General features: G+C 62.7%; 1 protein-coding gene across 1 annotated transcript in view; it reads left to right on the top strand.

Moving 5' to 3' along the window:
• The first annotated feature begins 15,585 nt into the window (after positions 1-15,585).
• Positions 15,586-18,268, top strand: part of LRRC25 (leucine rich repeat containing 25) — a 5,009-nt gene continuing 2,326 nt past the window's right edge. Inside the window, exons 1-2 of the mRNA XM_026655016.2 lie at positions 15,586-15,638; positions 17,276-18,121. Coding sequence (XP_026510801.1) covers positions 17,280-18,121 — 842 coding nt within the window. The 5' untranslated portion in view covers positions 15,586-15,638; positions 17,276-17,279. The remainder of the gene's footprint in view (positions 15,639-17,275; positions 18,122-18,268) is intronic.

Here is an 18,268-nt window from a genome sequence, read left to right as displayed (position 1 = left end):
CTCCAGCCGGCTCTCCCCCCCTTCTCTCCCCCTCTCCCTTTGTCCAGTTTCCCTGGCAAAGGTGTCACCTGGCCCCATCCCCCTCCTGGCTCAGGTTACAGGCGCAGGTATGTCCCTCACCTAAAGTCACCCCCTGCTCTCCCATCCCCCATGCAGACAGTCCCAATAAAACTAAACAACATTCCCAGGTCAGTCCGCCGCACACTGCATCACAATTGCCAAGCCACAAGGCGCTGCCCCAGCTGGGGGACCCCGGGAGGAGAGGCTGCTCCTTCTCCCATTTCCCAGCCACAGGCTGAGTCCCAGAGCGGATGGGAACCTGCTTGGGGTCACCCGGGGAATGCATGGCAGAAGCAGGGATTGAACCCATGTTGCCCAGGTCCCTAGTCAGGGCCTGCTCAACCCCCCACGCCCCCCAACCTGGCTCCCGCTGCAGCAGCTGCTCCCAGCATGTCCAGACAGAGGAAGTGGTTTCCCTGGTAACAAGGCCCACATGGCTGCTCTGGGATGCCCCCCACACTGACCAGACCTTGGCCGCGACGGGGAGCTGTGGGCCGGCAGCCTCGCCCATCTCTCCTGCCAGCCTGGCAGGGGGTGGGGCAGCGGCTGGCAGTGGTACAGGGAGCTGGGGGGGTGGGGGGGCAGACGCACAGCTGTGGAGATGTACAGACACAGCACCTCAATGCGCCTGTTGGACAAGGAGCCGCGTGTCCCCTGATGGCGCTGGGTCTGGTCTTCACACAGCGCTCCCAGGAGCCGGGGGAACCCAGCGGTCACGTGGCACCCAGCAGTGGGGACCCAGCGCCACATGTCCCGGCCCATTCCAGCAGGAGGCGCCCTCCACAGTGCAACTGCTCATGGCCCACGGGAGCCCCTTGGCTCGGGTACTGCACAGGATGCGCATGCTGTGAGCCCGACTGCCGGCTGGGAGACCCCACAAGGGGTCCAGGAGCCGGCCACACGGTGCAGAGCTGGCCCCACCCTGCAGGCAATGGGCTACCCCTGTCCTTGCAGGTGGGCCCAGCGGGGTGCCCCCAGCAGCTGGGCAGCCTGGCATGCATAGGGTCCCTACTCCAGTGGGGGCTGCCCTGTCTGCGGCCCTCTCCCAGGGGAAGTGCAGGGGGGCTGCTCAGCCAAGACCCCCAGATGGCCTCCTGGGGCCGCTGCCTGCCCAGTGCCCACCCGTTTGCAGCAGGGTCAGAGCATCCTGCTAGTGAAGGCAGGAGAAGCAGCCCCAGCTGGGAGAGGGAGGCGCCCTGGGGGAGCCAGGGGGTAGCGGGGAGTGGCCGTGCTTAGAGACATTCACTGGGACCAAGGAGCGGCAGCTCCTGCAGCTTCCAGCAGCAGCGCCAGCCCCATCTGGTTCGGATTTGTCAGAGGCCGGCGCTGGCCACGGCGCTGTTAACCCCTCGGAGCCTGTGGCCGTATTGTGTCTTCCGGAGCGGGATGTTCCAGGGACAGTGTCTCAGCAACGTGATCCTGCCCCTCAGCCCCAGGCTGGCTCAGGGAGAGAGCCCAGGCTGACCTGGCCCCTGTCTGGGGACTCACCCACCCCTCGTTCCCAGGCCGTGTGAGGTCTGCAAACCCCTGGGGAGGCATGTGCCCTTTCGGTGCCAGTTGCCACACCAGGCCCTGTGCTGGCGTCCAGCTGGGCAGCGCTCCTCGCCCCGCTTCAGCCAGGGCAATGGACAGGCTCCTTTGGGTCTGCCCAGGGAGGGGGCATAGTGAAGTGAGCGAGGCAGGGCTGTGGGGTGCTGCCGGGTGGCTTTACTTATCGGGAGGAGCAGCAGAGTGTCTGGGCCTGGAGGCCCCATGCCCTGCCCCTGGGCTGAGAGGTCAGACACAGCTGCTCTGAGGGCGGCGTTTCACCTCCCTGACTCCCGTGTCGGAGTGTGACACCAAGGGGCTGCTGGGCAGAGGATCCCCAAGTGCCCGTCTCCTATCCCAGTGCTGGGCACATCCAGTCCCAGCACGGCTCACGTCTGACGCTGATTTCCAAGGTGGCTGCAGCGCTGGGGCATTGCATGCTCACGGCAGCATTGTTAAGCCCCTGTGTCTGCCCCATGGAGTCGGCTCGGCCCCGTGAGGATTGGCAGGGATTAGCCAGCGCGCCAGGGCCAGTCACTCCAGGATTTCTCAGGCGCTCTCTGTGCCAAACATGCAGCAAGCCTTTCAGCAGCACGAGCCAAGCATCAGCAGCACACGGCCTCCCTGTGCCCCAGGGGCTGACGTCAGTGAGCCGGGGCAAAGTAGGAGCCAGGCAGATCCTGCAGGAGCAAGCAGGCAGCTAACCAGGGAACCAGCTCCCAGTCTCAAGGGGCTCCAATGTGCATGTGCAGTGGGTCATTGTGTGCATGAGCATGCATGCATTCTGCGTGTGCATGCCGTTTGTGTGTGCACATGCATTCTATGTTTTGTGTGTGTATATTGTTTGTGTGGGGGGTGTGTGCATGGATTGTGCTCATTTTGTGCATGTCTGAGTGTGCATCCATATAGTGTGTGGGGGTGTGTGCATGCCCTGGGCATGTATATTGTCTGTGTGTGTGCATGGGGGGGATGCATGTGTGGATGTCATGGAGTGTGGGGGAGAGTGCCTCCCCAGCCTTTGTCCATTTCCCGGGCAAAGGTGTCACCTGGCTGCCAACCCCCCTCCTGGTTCTCCTGTGACATGCTCAGGTATCTGGCCTCAAGGAGAGTCTCCCATCCCCCAATGCAGACAGTCCCAGCTAAACTCCCCTGCAACCTTCCCAGGTCAATACTCCCCTCTCCCTGCTGCATCACAGGCACCCACACAGTATTCAAAGAAAACATTAAGAACATTCCCAGTTCGTCACACATGTGTGTGGGAGTTGTGTGTGCACTGTGTGTGGGGGTGCGTGCATTGTGTGTATGTGTGGAGTATGTGTGCATACACTGCACTCTTTTTGTGCATGTCTGAGTGTGTGTCCATATCCTATGTGTGTCTATGTGCAGGCACTGTGTGTGTGTGCACACTGGCTGCCAAGCTGGCTGCAGTGACCCCAGAGCGTGAGTACTAACTTCAGCTCGGATTGATACAAACCAGGGCACAAATCCCAAACTGGGGGTGAGTTCTGCACCTCGATTTCACCAACCAATTACCAAGTGTGAACCCCTCAGGCACTATCACAGCCTAACCATGGAGCCAGACAGTCCCCTTGAGTACTCTGATCTCTAGCACCACCCAGGTGAGCTGCCTTTGTGATAGATGGGCCCTTACACCAAGAATCACAGCAACATTCAGGTTACTCCCAGTCCCAAAGAGCAGTCACTTACCCCAGGTCAGTTGCACCTTAGATCTCACACCAAAGGCAGCGCTTGTGGCCAATCCTATAATAAACATTGTACAGATTTATTAAATAGGGAAAGGAAACAAAAGTCATTTACACATTTAAAGCAGGTCAACATACATCCACACAAATGAGTTCCAAGCTTAAGTTTCAAACAGTAATAGTAGCTTCTATAGTAAGATAAGATATTGTCACGGAGGCCGCAGGTTCTGTGACTTTCAGAGACCCCTGTGACATTTCCCACTTCAGCTTCAGCCCCGTGCCCTGGGGCGGCGAGGCTGGACTTGTCAGCTGGCGCAGGCGGTGTGGGCCCCGGAGCTCTGATCCGCTGCAGGCAGGGTGGGCGTAGAGCTCTGAGCCACCGCGGGCAGTGGGAGACTTGCAGCTGTCAGCAGCTGCTGTGGGTGGCAGGGGCTGGAGCTGATGGGCCCCCAGCAGTCAGTCCCTCCACCCTGGTATTTTTAGTAAAAGTCACAGACAGGTCACAGGCTCCTGTGAATTTTTGTTTATTGCCCACGACCTGTCCATGACCGTTACTAAAAACAACTGTGACAAAATCTTAACCTTAGTAATCAGCAAGCGCTATCTGTCCGTTGGGGCTAACCCAGCTGGGGAGCCCTTGCTTACGCCTAGAACCTTTGCCCGCCCCCCCAGTCCAAGCAGCAGAGAGATACAGTTCCTCCTGGTTACCCCCCCCCCCTTCCACTTTGAGCTGCAAACTCAGCTGCTGGGAGGAACCCACTTCACTCTGCTTGGGGCGGGGAGAGGGAAAGTAAACAACAAAGTCTTTTGTCCTCTTTAACCCTCCACTCTAGTCCCTGTGGTGTCAGTGGCCATTCGGGTGGGGCGGGAGGTGACCCCAGCACTTCGCACCAAGCAATGACTCGCTCCTGTCTGGTGAGTTACCCGGGTGCAAAGACTCACAATGCAAATGCTGGAGCTCACCTGGCAGTCACCACAGGTGTTAGAAGTGAGCTTAACGGCCGGCCGGCAGCTCCACGTACTCAGTGCAGCCAAACACCTTCTGAGCCCTGCTACCCAGGTTAATGCCGCTGACCCCAGGCAGAGTCCAGCTCTGCGTTTGTCAGTGTTCACGAGGCACGGGCACCTTGGCATGAGCTAGCACCTGGTGTGCCAGCATCACACTGGTTATGTGGGCATTTATGACAGACATGATCCCAACACACCCATTACTCTGGTCCCCCTTTGTCAACTCTGGTGCCTCCCCAGCTGTTGAGGAAGCCAGAATGTCTGTGCATCGCTGGTCCCCCACTGCCCTGCCTGGCCATGAAGCAGGGCCGATGGCCGTGTCCAGCCTGCTGCCAGGGGTGCCCCTCGCCAGGCACTCGCCTCATGCTGGGGCAGGCGAAGAGCAGCTCAGCTCTGCTCCGGGGCCTGGCGTCTGCCGGCCAATCTCGTCCCAGTTCCGAGGAGGAGGATGTCACCATGGTAACCCATCAAAATGTCCCTGTCGCTCTCCAGGCTCCAGCGCAGCAGATCTGTCTGAGCCAGAGCTCGGGCTACCGGGCGGAGGGCAAAGGATTGAGAGCGGACGGCGGCTCTGCCACGCCGGTGGGGGCTCCCAACCAGCTGTCTGCCCAGCGTCCTGCAGCAGGGAGGGGGAGCAGCAGCTGCAGAGACACGAGCCCTTTGCTGGAGGTAAAGGAGGGAGGGGAAGGCACTGGGGTGAGACCATGGCACCTTCCCCCTGTGAAGGAGACAGTGCCGCCCCTCCGGTATTCCCCTGCCTGTGCCCATGTGTCACCCCATCCCTGACGCCCCAAGGGACCCTCTCCAACCCCCCCTGCTGCCAAACCCCTGAGGGAGGGCGCTGGACACGCTGGCATCCTCTGCTTTTGCTGTCACCCCTGGGTAACGTTGGGGCTCGCTGCCAAGTCCCCACCTTTGACTAGGGATCAGTGGGGAAGGAGGGGGGCAAAATCTGCCAATCAGCCCTGGATACAGCTACTGGCCCGGCCCAGGGAGGACTTAGCCTGGGGTCTCTGTGGAGCCAGCAGCCCGCAGTGCGGAGAGCTCCCTGGGCGGCAGGAGCCTACAAACCCCACTGTGTGTGTGTGTGTGTGTGGGGTGGGGGTTAAACCTCCTGCTGCAGGGCTGGAGACAGTCTCTGGCTCCTCCAGATTAGGGTGTCTGCTGTGGGCTGGACCAGACTCCCTGGAGAGGGGAGCCTGCAGGGAGGGGAGGTCGCTGGGGCCAGGTCCCCGGAGCAGGCTCAGCAGGTCCCATACCAGGGGAGCCCCTTTCCCAGCCCCCGGGGTGAGACCTGGGGAGGTTGGGAAATGACAAACAACCCAGGAAAGCCCCTGCTCCAGCCCTAGCGACTGCTCAGAGCCACTGGGGTCTTTGTCCCCCTGCAAGCTTGAGCCCCTGGCACTGTGCCCACTGGGCAGCGGCTGGTGCATTTGGTTCCTGGAGCCAGCAAAGCTCCTTCGAGCCAGGGCAAGTCCGTGCAGCTGCCCCAGAGGGGTGGATCAGGGACAGCACTGACCCTCTATGGATCCTCCATGGAGGCGTCTCCTGGGAATCCTGGATCTGGTGCAGCCGGGGAAGGGAGCCCCCATTTCCTGCTGTGAGACTCCGGACCGTGGCTGCGCCAGCCATGGCTCGAGGCTGTCCTCTGCTGGCCACACGCCCAGGCCACCAGTCGCATCCTGGCTGCGTTTCCTCCCCAGGCCAGCAGCCCCTGTCCACCGGGCTCCCCTCGCCACACCAGGAACCAGACTGGGTTGGCATTTCATTATTGGATCATGGTGGTGTGACGAAGTGGAGGATTTTCTTGTTTTTGTGTGTGTGTGTTTTTCCAGTGGGTTGCATCCAGAGGGGGTGGGACTCAGTGTCTCTGGATGTTACTGGTTTAACGAGATGAGGGGAGAAGGAGTTCGTTGGGACACAGGACCGGAGAGGGAACTTGGGACCCCAGCCGATGGCCTGGAGGATGGACACCCCAGTGACCGGTGACTTGACGACCTGGAGACCCAGCTCAACAATCGCAGCTGGTTCTGGCCAATGGGAGGACAATGGGCTGCAGAGAGGACCCCAGTGACCTGACCAGCCAGTTCCAGCCAGAGGGGGCCAGAGGAGGGCTGAGAGGAGAGGAGAGGAGGCCCAGGTGACCCTATTTACGACCCTGTTTACCTGGAGAGAAGACAATGGACAGAGGCGGGGCCTGGGGCCAGTGATCTCAGATGCCCAGCTGGAAGCAGGGGGTCTCTGGGCTGGAGAGGGGGAGCAGGCAGAGCCCACCTGGATGCAGGGGAGACTGGGATGTGCTGGGCTGCGGGAGGCCAGGCCTGAGGCCCTGAGAGTTTCCTGTGCTGGGTGTAGACACTCAATAAACCCTCCTGTGTTACGCTGGCTGAGAGTCACTCCGGTCTTGAGAACAGGGTTGCATCGTTCCCTTTGCGGAGTGGAGGCCCCGGGGGTCCAGAGCGAGTGGACTCCCTGAGGGGGTCCATGGCGAGAGACAGACATGCTAAGGCTCAGAAAGGTGCGGCTCCAGGAGGTGGAGGGGCCTAACCCCGGGAGAGAGTGGACCCCTGGGAAAAGGGCTGTCTCACTGAAAGGGGCACCCCCCCCCACGGACCGCACGGGGCCAAGAGTGGGCACGATCTGTGAGTCCGTGACAAGTGAATTGAGAGTTCCCCTCAAGACTGGCTCCCTCCGAAAACTGCAGTGAGACCCAGCTCAGTGTTACAGGAATGGCCACACCGGGCCAGACCGATGGCCTTGCTAGCCTAGTCTCCCAGCGGCCAGTGCTAGCTGCTTCAGAGGGAACGAACAGGACAGGGCAATTACTGAATGACCCATCCCTGGTCGTCCAGCCCCCCTTCCGGCAGTCAGAGGCTAGAGACACCCACAGCATGGGGTGGTGTCTCTGAGTATCTGGCCTAATAGCCATTGCTGGACCTAGCCGCCAGGAACTTCTCTAGTTCTTTTTTGAACCCGGTTTTATTTTGGCCTTCACCACATCCCCTGGCAGTGAGTTCCACAGGGTGACTGTGCGTTATATGAAGAAGCACTGCCTTGTGTTTCTTTTAAACCTGCTGCCTGTTCATTTCATCCGGTGACCCCTGGTTCTTGTGTTATGGGAAGAAGAAAATAACATTTCCCTGTTCACTGTCTCCACAGCGTACCCGATTTTATAGACTATCAGATCCCCCTTCGTTGTCTCGTCTCTGAGATGAACGGTCCCACTCTTTGTAATGGAAGCTGTTCCATGTTTCTTGCCCTTCTCTGCCCCTTTCCCAAGGCTTTCTGGGGTGGAGTGACCAGAGCTACCCGCAGTGGACGAGGTGGGGGTGCACCAGGGATTTATGGTATTTTCTATTTTATTATCTATCCCTTTCCTAACGGTTCCTGGCTGCACCAAGTGCGGTCACTGTTGGAAGGCAGGCGCCCCGCGCCCTGTGCCTTGGCAGCACGACACTCGGCCAATTGCCCCCGTTCCACAACTCGTGCTCTGCCTCCCCCGGTTTGCTCGGCTTCACACCTCCCCACCTCTGCCTCCACTCCCCCTCCCAGGCCCCGCGGTGCCACCGCACACCTGCCGCGCTGTGCCAGGGGCTACGGCTGCAGTGGGCTCTGATACGGCCCCAGTGTAAAGGCTGCGAGCTGCAAAGCTGTTTTGGGACGCGGCTGCTGCTTTGCAGAGAAAGGGGTTTGGGGCTGTGGCTCTGGGAGAGCAGGGAGCTGCCCTGGGCTGGGGGGCCCAGGGAGAATCAGCCCCTGCCCACACCTGCACCAATGACCCTGCCACTCTCAGGCAGCTTGCCAAGGGGCTGTCTCTACCCAGCCCATGGGGGGGGGGGTGACACCCCACACTGGGCCGGCTGCGGCTGGAGAGTTCCCCACCCCCAAAACAGCAGTTGGCTCCAAGCTCCGCTATCAGCACTGCCAGCAAAGCAGCTGCTCGGCTTCCCCGCCAGCCCGCAGTGCTGAGAAAATGGCAGCTCTGAGCCCCTATCTGCTTCCTGGGGCAGATAAGGAACATGCCCCCAGTCACCTGGCCTCCAGCTGCCTGCTCACCAGTGAGGTGCCCGCAGGGGCTGGCGGGTGGGTACAGCCCCAACACCAGTGGCCCTGACTAGCTGGTGAAGGTGAAACTCCCCTGCCAGCCCCAGTGGGGCCTGGAGCAGGCTGGGGGGCAGAGGAGCAGCTTGCCCTGGGGCTGCCAGGCTCTGTGTGCTCTCGGGGTGCAGGGGGAGCCTGCACTCCACAGGGCAGCCCCAGGCTCTAAGGCAGCTAGAGGGGCAGGGAGGCACTGGCAGGACCCAGCCATTGCTAGATTGAATTCGCTCCCAGCCAGGGGTGATGGCTGCAGCCAGAGAGAATCTGCAGAGTCTCCCAGGGCCAAGGCCCATGGCGTGGCTTTGCTGCCCTCTTGTTACAGGATCGAGTATGGCACATGAGGTCGTGTCAGTCTAGGGGTTGGCACCGGGCACGTTGGCAGAGGACATGGCCATTCCTCCAGCCAGCTGGCCACGCCCAACAGGTGACCCAGGCAGTCTCATCAGTGTCCCCACCAGGGGCGGCTCCAGGCACCAGCGCAGCAAGCACGTGCCTGGGGCGGCAAGCCGCGGCGGGCGCCCTGCCGGTTGCTGTGAGGGCAGCAGTCAGGCAGCCTTCGGCGGCACGCCTGCGGGAGGTCCGCCGGTCCTGCGGTTTCAGCGGCAATTCGGCAGCGGGTAGGCCGAATCTGTGGGACCGGCAGATCACCCGCAGAAACGCCACCGACTCCGCATGACCGTGGACCGCCTGGCTGCTGTGCTTGGGGCAGCAAAAAACATAGAGCCGCCCCTGGTCCCCACCATAACCTTTCCAAGCTCAGGCTTGACGCCAGTTTGGATTTTTTGCCCCGACAGCTCCCCTGGGGAGGCTGTTCCAGAGCTTCACTCCTCCGATGGCTAGAAACCTGCGGCTAATTTCAAGCCTCCACTTGTTGCTGGCCAGCAGTCAGTGGTTTGGAATCGGGCCCTTCTTCAAACCCTGGGACCAGCCCACTGCGTGTCCAGCCATCTGTGGCCAAGAAGCTCTGCAAACCGGCTTGTGAAATGTGACACCAGGCAGGACATGTGCATGTGGGAAATCCCCAGCCAGCCAGCCAGCGCTTCCCAGAAACGGAGCCCGACGCACCCCGACATCTGCCCTGGCCCGTGGCCTCCACAGCCAGCACCACCCCTCCTTCCTTCTTCTGTGGTGTCCAATAAACAAAAGAGAAGTGGCTGTTCTGACAAATGGGTGAGAGCCCCCCACCCCCCCACACACACACATGCTGTGAGTGTCAAGAACGCACACCCACACCCCTGGGCTCACCACACTGAGCCCTGCTCTGTCACTCGCTCTCCAGGAGAGGCTGTTCCCCCCAAGGGACGAGGGCCTACGGAGGAGACTAGAGAACCCCCGACTGACCTAACCCCTCCTGTTTGCACTCCCCGCCCTGCCCCTCTGCGCAGCTCTCTGGCCTTCCCCACAGCTGGCGGGGAGCCTTCTGCTCTGCTTCCCCGTGTCTCGGCCTCCCACGCCGCGTCAGTTCCACTCCCTAAGCTGGCTGTGATTCCCCGGCTCCCCTGCAGATGTCAGTCGAACCCGTCTGCCTGGGCCTGGCCCTGCGGCTCCCCCATGGAGGGCAGCGGGTTGGGCCCAGCTCCGAAGGGGGCTCAGAGTTAAGGCCTGGATAGTGCTCCCGGGTGGGGCAGCCCCCAGCCTGGACAGATCCCCCCGGGCAGTGCAGCCAGGGGATGGGGTTTGCTGCCTGTGGACCCACCAGCGCCCCAGGACCTGTCCAATTTCCCAGTGGGTTCTGGACATCTGCTGGGACTTGGAGCGTCAGTGTGGGGCCCAGCCCTTGGTGCGCCTCTGTCCCCCTAGAAGCGTGGCAAAGTGGGGAGCCTCCCCTCCCCACCTTTTCCAGGAGGGGCGGCCCTGTGGTGTGAGACCTTGACAAGGATTCAAACCGGGGACCTTGGCGTGAAAGGGTCCCTCGCCCCTGGAGCCCCCCGGCCCCTGCTCTGTACGTGCTGGCATCAGGCCAGAGCACAGCCCCAACACTGCCCCCGCTGAGCCCCCCCAGCAGGGCTCAGAGTCAGGGAGGAACAGGCACGTGGCTCGGGAGCCAGGGCACCGTAGCTGCTGGTGAAGAGCTCAGAGAGCAGGAGCTGGGCTACCCGCAGACACTCCCTGGCGGATGGGTCGGGGCTGGGAGGGCCCCCGTGGAGCCATGCCGCCTACCCTGCCCGCCCAAGCTGGCTCTGAAGTGGGGCAGGGTGAAGCCGGGGGCAGGACACAGGATGTTTGTGGGCATGTCTCTGTGCTCACACTAGCAGGGCCAGCTGCTGCGAGGTGCTGACTGCCCCCCACCCCTCGCTGGCTGTAACAGGAGGGAGCCGTGGGCCTCTGAGAACCAGGCCCAGTGTCCCAGGAGAGGCACCCCCCAGCATCTTTGGGCACATGGATCTGGGGCGCTTGGGGGCCCTCCCCTGCCTGCCCGCCCAGCTGAACGCGGTGTGATTGAGGCCCTGCACCCTCCCTCCGCCCAGTGACCTACATCCCACCCTGCCCCTGGGCTCCCTGAAGCCAAAGCCCCATGTGTAGGGGAAGCTTGAGCACAGCTCTCGGCTCTGAGGCACCTGCCCTTCGCGTGAGGGAGCCGGGGCTGTCCTCACCTCCTCCGTCCACGGGCAGCACGGGCCCTCCCCTCTCAGCCTGCACAGGCAGCGCCAGGCACGTGCCAGCCCCCGTGGCCCCCGACCCACCAGCCGCGCACCGTATGGCCCAAAGGGAAGGGACGCCGCAGGCTGCCGGTCACCCGTCGCACGCAGCGCCACGGAACACCCAGCACCTCGTCGGGAAAGCCCGGCTCCGGCTCGTTAGTGAAGAAGGCAGCGGTAGCCCCGGAACCACCGGACACAAAGGGTGACCCAGCAAATCACAACAGTCTGGTGCCACAATCAGCTACCAAGCTGCCTCTTGGCCAAGAAGGGGCTGTGCACCCCAAGGCCGTCTCACCAGCTCCGCCTTTCACAAGCCCAGGCCTGCTGCAGCCTGTCTCCCCTTGGCAAAGGCTAACGGGGGGGGGGGGTGCTGCCTACTCTCCAGCTGCAGCGCTGCACGGTCACTGTCCTCACCCCAGCCAGGAGCTCCCCGTCTGGATTTGCTTTTGCCAGTAAATGGGGGTCCATGGTGAACCTACAGCACTCACGTTACACCCGACCAGCCAGAGAGATAAGCACCCCCCACCCCAAGTGTGCGACCACCTTTCGGTGACCTGCCTTCCCGCCCAGACCGAGAGACGACTGCTGCCAGTGCAGAGCCCAAACTGCCCCGGTATCTCCACAGAGCGTCTGCTGACCAGTGTGACACAGGCTTTCCTTAGCCACCTGACGGGCCATTATTCAGTGAACGAGTCTGTATAGCCCAGACCCAGGGGATCCCTGCCAGCCTCATGCCCTCTCTGCCAGTTGGCACAGAGCTCCCGGCTCACACCAGCGTCACTCGTTAAGGAGTCAGCATATTGCCAATCCTGGGATTTCCCCTCAGCACACCCGACCATCCCTCCTCACTGCAACAGCTTCCCCTTTACCAGAAACGCCCAGGCCTCCTGCCCGCTCCTGCCCCCCAGTCTCACTCGTCAGCGAGTCCTCGGCTCTGCCGGCCCCTCGAATGGGAAATAAAAGTGCCCACCCAAGCCCTGTGCGGCCCGAGGTTGCGGTGTGATGGGACTCAGCCGATCTGTGAAACCAGCAGTAAATGTCTCCAACGGCCGGAGATGGGCACTACATGGGGAGACGCTGAGTCAGGGGCGGCAGATTTGTATAATTTTTGGTGGTGCCCAGAACGGGTCCAAGTCGTCCCCCCCCACACACACACCTGCCTAAGGCTCTGGGAGGAGGTTTGGGTGCAGGAGGGGGCAGTCTCTGGGAGGGAGTTTGGCTGCTGGGTGCAGGTTCTGGGCTGGGACAGGGGGGTGGGGGGTGCAGGAGGGGGTACGGGCTCTGGGAGGGAGTTTGGATGTAGGAGGGGGTTTGGGGTGCAGGCTCTGAGAGAGGATTTGGGTGCAAGAGGGGTGTGGGCTCTGGGAGGGCTTTGGGTGCTGGGTGCGGGCTCTGGGCTGGGAGAGGGGGAGGGTGTGCGGGAGGAGGTTTGGGTGCTGGATGCGGGTTCTGGGCTAGGACAGAGGGTTGGGGTGCAGGGTGTGGGGCTGGGCCGGGGATGAGGCGTTTGGGGTGCAGCGGGCAGGCTGCTCTGGGGCTGGGGTGGGGGGCCAGAGAGGAGGACTCCCCCCAGCCCTCTCCCCACCGGCACCAGCAAGCTCCGGGGGAGGGGAGGGGAGGGCAGCCCCCTCCCCAGCCCCCCCGGCACCACACTCACCCAAGCCCCCCCAGGGTGCTGCTCAGGAGGTCCAGCCAGAATAAGGTGTCCCCCCCCCCAGAGTCGACTCAGAGTCGCCTGCCGGGGGGGTGGGGGGGGCTGCCATGTGCCTCCTCCTCTCCTCCCTCTGCAGGCGCAGCAGCCGCCTCCGGCTGCCCCCGGCCCTGCTCCCTTGTAGCTGGCTGCAGCCGGCGAAGGAGCTCAGCGTGGAGCTGCCCAGGGCAGGCAGGGACACTCAGGGGAGGAGACACTCGGGGGCAGCAGGTGGGGCCGGGGAGGAGACCCGGCCCCAAACATTGGTGGAGCCGGGTCCCCCGGGCCCTGAATTCGCTGGAACCCAGGCACCTCGGGCCCATATAACTCCCCGCCCCTGCTCTGAGTGACTACAGAGGATTCTCTCCCAGGTGTCTGGATGGTGGGTCTCGCCCGCATGCTCGGGGTCCAACTGATCCAGCTCTGGGGTCGGGAAAGGATTTCCCAGGGACCTTGGGGGGTTTCGCCTTTCGCTGCAGCGTGGGGCACGGGTCACTTGCAGGTTTAAACGAGCGTCAGTGGTGGATTCGCTCTAACGGGAAGTCTTTACACCAGGATTTGAGGACGTCAGTGGCTCAGCCAGAGGTTCGGGGTCTATTTCAGGAGTGGGGGGGTGGTTCTGGGGCCTGTGATGTGCAGCAGGTCAGACTAGCCGATCACGATGGTCCCTTCTGGCCTTAACGTCCCTGACTCGTCCCAGCCTGTCTCCCTGCGGGGCCTGCGGGGGGGAAGCCTGGCTCACTGGCACACCGCGCAGACCCGGTGCCGCCATGGGGGTGAGCGTCCGAGAGCCGCGTGTGCTCGGGAGCCAGGCTGGAGCCGAGCTGGCAGAAGCAGCCCATGCACCGGCGTGTTTCCAGGACCCTTTGCTTGGTGCGTTGAGCAGGGAGCCGAACCTGCCCCTGGAGCGCAGGGGGGAGCACCCAGCTGGCCTGTGGGCAGCCACCCAGGGGGATTTCAGAACTTTCCCCTGCAAGCTGCTTTTACTGTAACTGCCTTTGCTTCACCCGGCCCAGCTTCCCCAATTCACTGCCAAGCCCGAGTCAGACACTGGCTAGAAGGGGGGAGGGGAGCCAGGGGCTCTTCGGGGCTTGCCGGGCTGAGGACGCCAGCTGGGTCTGGCATCAAAGACAAAGGGGCTGTCTCCAGGGCCTGCCCCGGGGGGCTCGAGTCTCGCTAGCGTGGGCACAACAGCAGCAAAGCCGGGTTACGAGCCCAGCAGGGACCCTGGGGAACGCGCGGCTCACTGGCCCTGCTCTGGTTACCTGGGCTAGCTGGATTCAGGCACTTGGCAAGGCGTGAGAAGGGGACGAGCCAGGCCGGAGCTGCAGGGCTGAGATCTGCGATACGCACCTTCCGGCCCCTGCCAGGCCGCCCGGGCCAGCAGGCTGCGATGTGCTGGCCCTGCTGGCAGGCTGGGCTGGGTGCTTGGGGAACACCTAACGCCTGCTCGGGAGCATCTGGCAGTGGCCCTGCAGGGGCAGCAGGAGTCCGGGCCCCTGGTCGGGAGGGGTCAGGGGTGTGGTGCCCACGGTGGGGGCTGCTAGGGGAGGGAGCTGTGTCCCTCCAACAGCCCAAGGGAGGCTGCTCTCCAGGGCCCGGCATGGCAGACAGTGCCCAGGGAAAGGGGGTCAGGGTGTCTGCAGTGACATGGTGCAGGGGAGGGCCAAAGGCAGCGTGTCTGTGGCCAGAGGAGAGGGCGAGGGGGTGCACTGGCCCAGGGGGCTTCCATGTAGGGGCCCCAGGAGCACTGGACACTGACATGCAGAACCTTGAGAGCCAAGTAGGGCGACCAGACAGCAAGGCTGAAAAATCGGGACGGGGGTGAGGGGGGTAATAGGAGCCTATATAAGAAAAAGACCCCAAAATCGGGACTGTCCCTATAAAATCGGGACATCTGGTCACCCTAGAGCTAAGGGAGGCTATGGGTCAGTGGGGGGAGGGGGGGCCACAAGGTTCCTGAGCCCTTTGCCCCAAGCCCCCCGCCAGGCCCTGGGCGCCCTCAGCCCCAGCTCGCTGACCTCTGCATGCAGCTGCCCTTCGCTCAGCATTTTCTCCTGCGTGGCGGGGGGGGGGGGGGGCGGGTTTCACAGTTTTCATTTGCTCCTTGTGACATCTGAGCAGAACCCTCACTTCCTTCCTGGGCCCGGGATGCCGAGTCAGCGCCATGCTCCGTCTTGGGGCATCAGGAACTGGTGGGGCAGGGCCTGCAAGCCTGGGCCCCCTGCCCCCTTCCCTGTGGGCAGTGGACAGGAGCTCCATGCCATGGCACAGGACGGCAGCAGTGCCCACGCTCGGGCACTCTCCCCCTCTGTGCAGGCCCTTCACACCGAGGGTAGTGCTGGGGCAACCCCCCAGCGGTGCTGAAAGGCCCAGCCTTGCCCCCCCCCCGTCTCACTCCCTCGTTGTTCTGCAGGGTCTGTGATGTTACCCAGCGGGGCCTCACCCCAGAGCTGGGAGCCCCCCAGCACCCCCACTCCGACAGGGACTCTCCAGTTAGCCTCCCTAATGGGGCCGCTCCAATCTCCACTGTCCTGGCCCTGCTGCCTGGCTCCGATGTGCCAGGACGGCACGGCCTTGCTCTGACCTGGGCCCGGCAGACGCCCCTCGCTCGGCAGCGCCCAGCGCGGGGGGATGCCAGACTGAAAAACGAAAGCAAAGGGAAAGTGGCAGAGAAGGGAGGAGCCCAGAGCTAGCACACAGCCCGGGATGGCTGGTGAGGGCAGGGCTCCCCTCCTGCTCCCCAAGCCCCGTCCTGGCTCTCTAGCTACACCACCGAGCTCCCCTCCCCCGCGCTGTGACAGCTCTGGCCAGCAGGAGAGGAACTGCCGGTTCCTCTTCTGTCCAGCCGCCGAGTCGCACAGCAGAGGAGCAGACGCAGCCGAGGGCAGGAGGCAGGCGACAGCTCAGGTACAGGGCAGGGGGCTCCATGGGGCAGGATGGGGACAGGGCCAGCGGGCAGGTGCCTCTCGCCCTGTGCCACCGAGCAGCGCGGGGTGCCCGGGCTCACTCGACGTGGGGAGGTGTGAACGTCAGGGGAGCGGAGTGCCCGTTAGCCACAAGCCAGCAGCTGTCTCAGCAGGGCATGGCCAGGCGGCCCCATCCTCACCCTCAGCCGCTCTGAGCAGACAAGGTGCAAGAGGCTGGCACGGGGGGGGGGGGGGGGGGCTGCCTGTGGTGCTGAAGGGCAGAGGCAGCGTCGTGGCTGGGACCTTCCCTGCAAATGGCCGGAGTGGTGAATGCCTAGGAGACCACCCACGAATCGCCCACGACGCCTCTGCTCCCGGGGGGCCGTCCGCCCCAACTCCATCGCCCTGGGTCGTGGCCGGGCATCCCTCCCTCCAGGGACAGCAGTAACCCTGCGGGTGCGGGCCCCTCCTCCAAGCACCCCCAGGGCTGGCAGCCTGCAGAGAGTCCCGCTGAGCTAAAGGGCTGGCACTCAACCCCCAGCCCCGCAAAACAGCTGCCCCTCATCCCAGAATGATCGTCCGCTAGAGAAAACGGGGATGGGGATGGGGATGGGGCCGGGGCCAAGCCGGAGTGCAGCCCCCCCCCCCCCAATGCTCCCCGTGCTCAGGCCAGAGCACAGAGCATTTCTGCTGTCTCTAGCTCCATTTGCCCCGACCTTCTTCAGCTCTGCTCTCCGCCCCACCTCCCTCCTCTCCCCACAAAGCCACTGGCTTGTGACTGCAGAGCGGCTGCTTCCCCAGCTCTACTTTTCACCAAGGCGCCCGCCCACTCCAAGTATCAGAGTAGCAGCCGTGTTAGTCTGTATCCGCCAAAAGAACAGGAGTCCGTGTGGCACCTTAGAGACTAACACATTGATTTCAGCGTAAGCTGTCGTGGGCTACAGCCCACTTCTTCGGATGCATAGAATGGAACACACAGACAGAAGATATTTGTACATACAGAGAACATGAAAAGGTGGAAGTGCGCAGACCAACTGTAAGAGGCCAATCAATTTTTTTTTTCTGCTGCTGATAGCTCATCTCAATTGATTGGCCTCTTACAGTTGGTCTGCGTACTTCCACCTTTTCATGTTCTCTGTATGTACAAATATCTTCTGTCTGTGTGTTCCATTCTATGCATCCGAAGAAGTGGGCTGTAGCCCACGACAGCTTACGCTGAAATCAATGTGTTAGTCTCTAAGGTGCCACACGGACTCCTGTTCTTTTCACTCCAAGTATATCGGTGCGACCACAGCCCGTGCCTGGGGGGAGGGGAGCCAGGGCTCCTGGGGCATGCAGAGCGATACTGGGGAGCAGTCCCCGCTTCTCCCCCACCCCTCCCGTTCCCTTCCACCACCTCCTTTGCATAATGGGCAGGCAGGCACGCGAGGGGCTCTGCTGGGGCTAGCGCTGCCTGGGCCTGGGGCACAATGCACCAGGAGTCGCTGCAGCGTCCTCTCGCCAGTGGGGGAGCCTGGATGGAGCAGGCCTGCCTGGGGCATGGAGCAGTTAGGACCGAAGGGGTGTTCTCCTCCCCTCATCTCTGTCCTGCTGCAACACCCCCGTTTACAGCCTGCTTGTGTCTTGCTTCCCGGCTAGGAAGATGCTGGCACTCCTGGCAGCCCTGCTCCTCCTGCACAGCGTGCCGTCCGGCTGGGCATGTTACTTGAAGTCTCCAAATTCAAGCTCCTGTGTGGACCAGGACTGGTCGGAATTCAGTAGCAAGACTTCGCTGAACCTCAGCAACTGTGGCATCAAGGAAATCAATGGCTCCGCCCAGGTGGGGAGGTCGGTCGAGATGCTGGATCTGTCCTTTAACTGCCTGCAGAGCCTTCCCCGGGATTTCCTCTCCCAGGCACGTGGTCTCGAGCGTCTCTACCTGCAGCACAACCAGCTGTGGGAGCTACCCACGGAGTTCTTCAAGAACGCCACCAACCTGCGGAGCCTGAGCCTCCAGGGCAACCCGCTGCGTTCAGTCCCAGCCAGCGCCTTCCCGCGCAGCCTGCAGAGCCTGGTCGTGGACTGCAAGTGCGACGTCGTGGGGAGCGTGGTCAGCCACTGCAGGAGCCCCACCAACAGCACGAACCGCACCTGCCACTGCCTCTCAGGGGAGGGAATCGTCAACGTCACCGAGTTCAACACGCAGGAGTGCCAGCCTCTTTGCACGCCGCTCTGCGTGGCCATCACCAGCTCACTGCTGGCCGTGCTGCTGCTGGTGGGGGGCCTGGGTGTGGTCTTGTTCCTGCTCAGGAGGAGGAGACAGGCCTCTGTCATCCACAGCAAGCGGGAATCCACCGCATCCATCCCCCACGGCCAGCCGCGCTACATCAGCCGCAACGCAGAGACGGGCCCCGGCCAGGCCAGCGACTATGAAAATGTCTTCATTGGCCACTCCCAGCCAGTAGGGCAATACGAGTGTCTGGAGAGAAAGGGACCACAGTACAGGTGAGCACCGACTCAGCGTGAACCCCCCAAGGCAGCATCCCTGGGGCACCAGGTCCCCTTCCCTCAGAGCAGGCAACCTGGGAGGCTGCATCCATGGGGAGGGGGCAATGATAGATCGATCGAGGGGGTGGATGGGGATAGATAGAT

This window comes from Terrapene carolina, unplaced genomic scaffold, assembly GCF_002925995.2.
Source record: "Terrapene carolina triunguis isolate 2854851 unplaced genomic scaffold, T_m_triunguis-2.0 Scaffold194, whole genome shotgun sequence".
NCBI classification, from domain to species: domain Eukaryota; kingdom Metazoa; phylum Chordata; order Testudines; family Emydidae; genus Terrapene; species Terrapene triunguis.
This window is presented reverse-complemented; position numbering and strand designations above follow the sequence as displayed.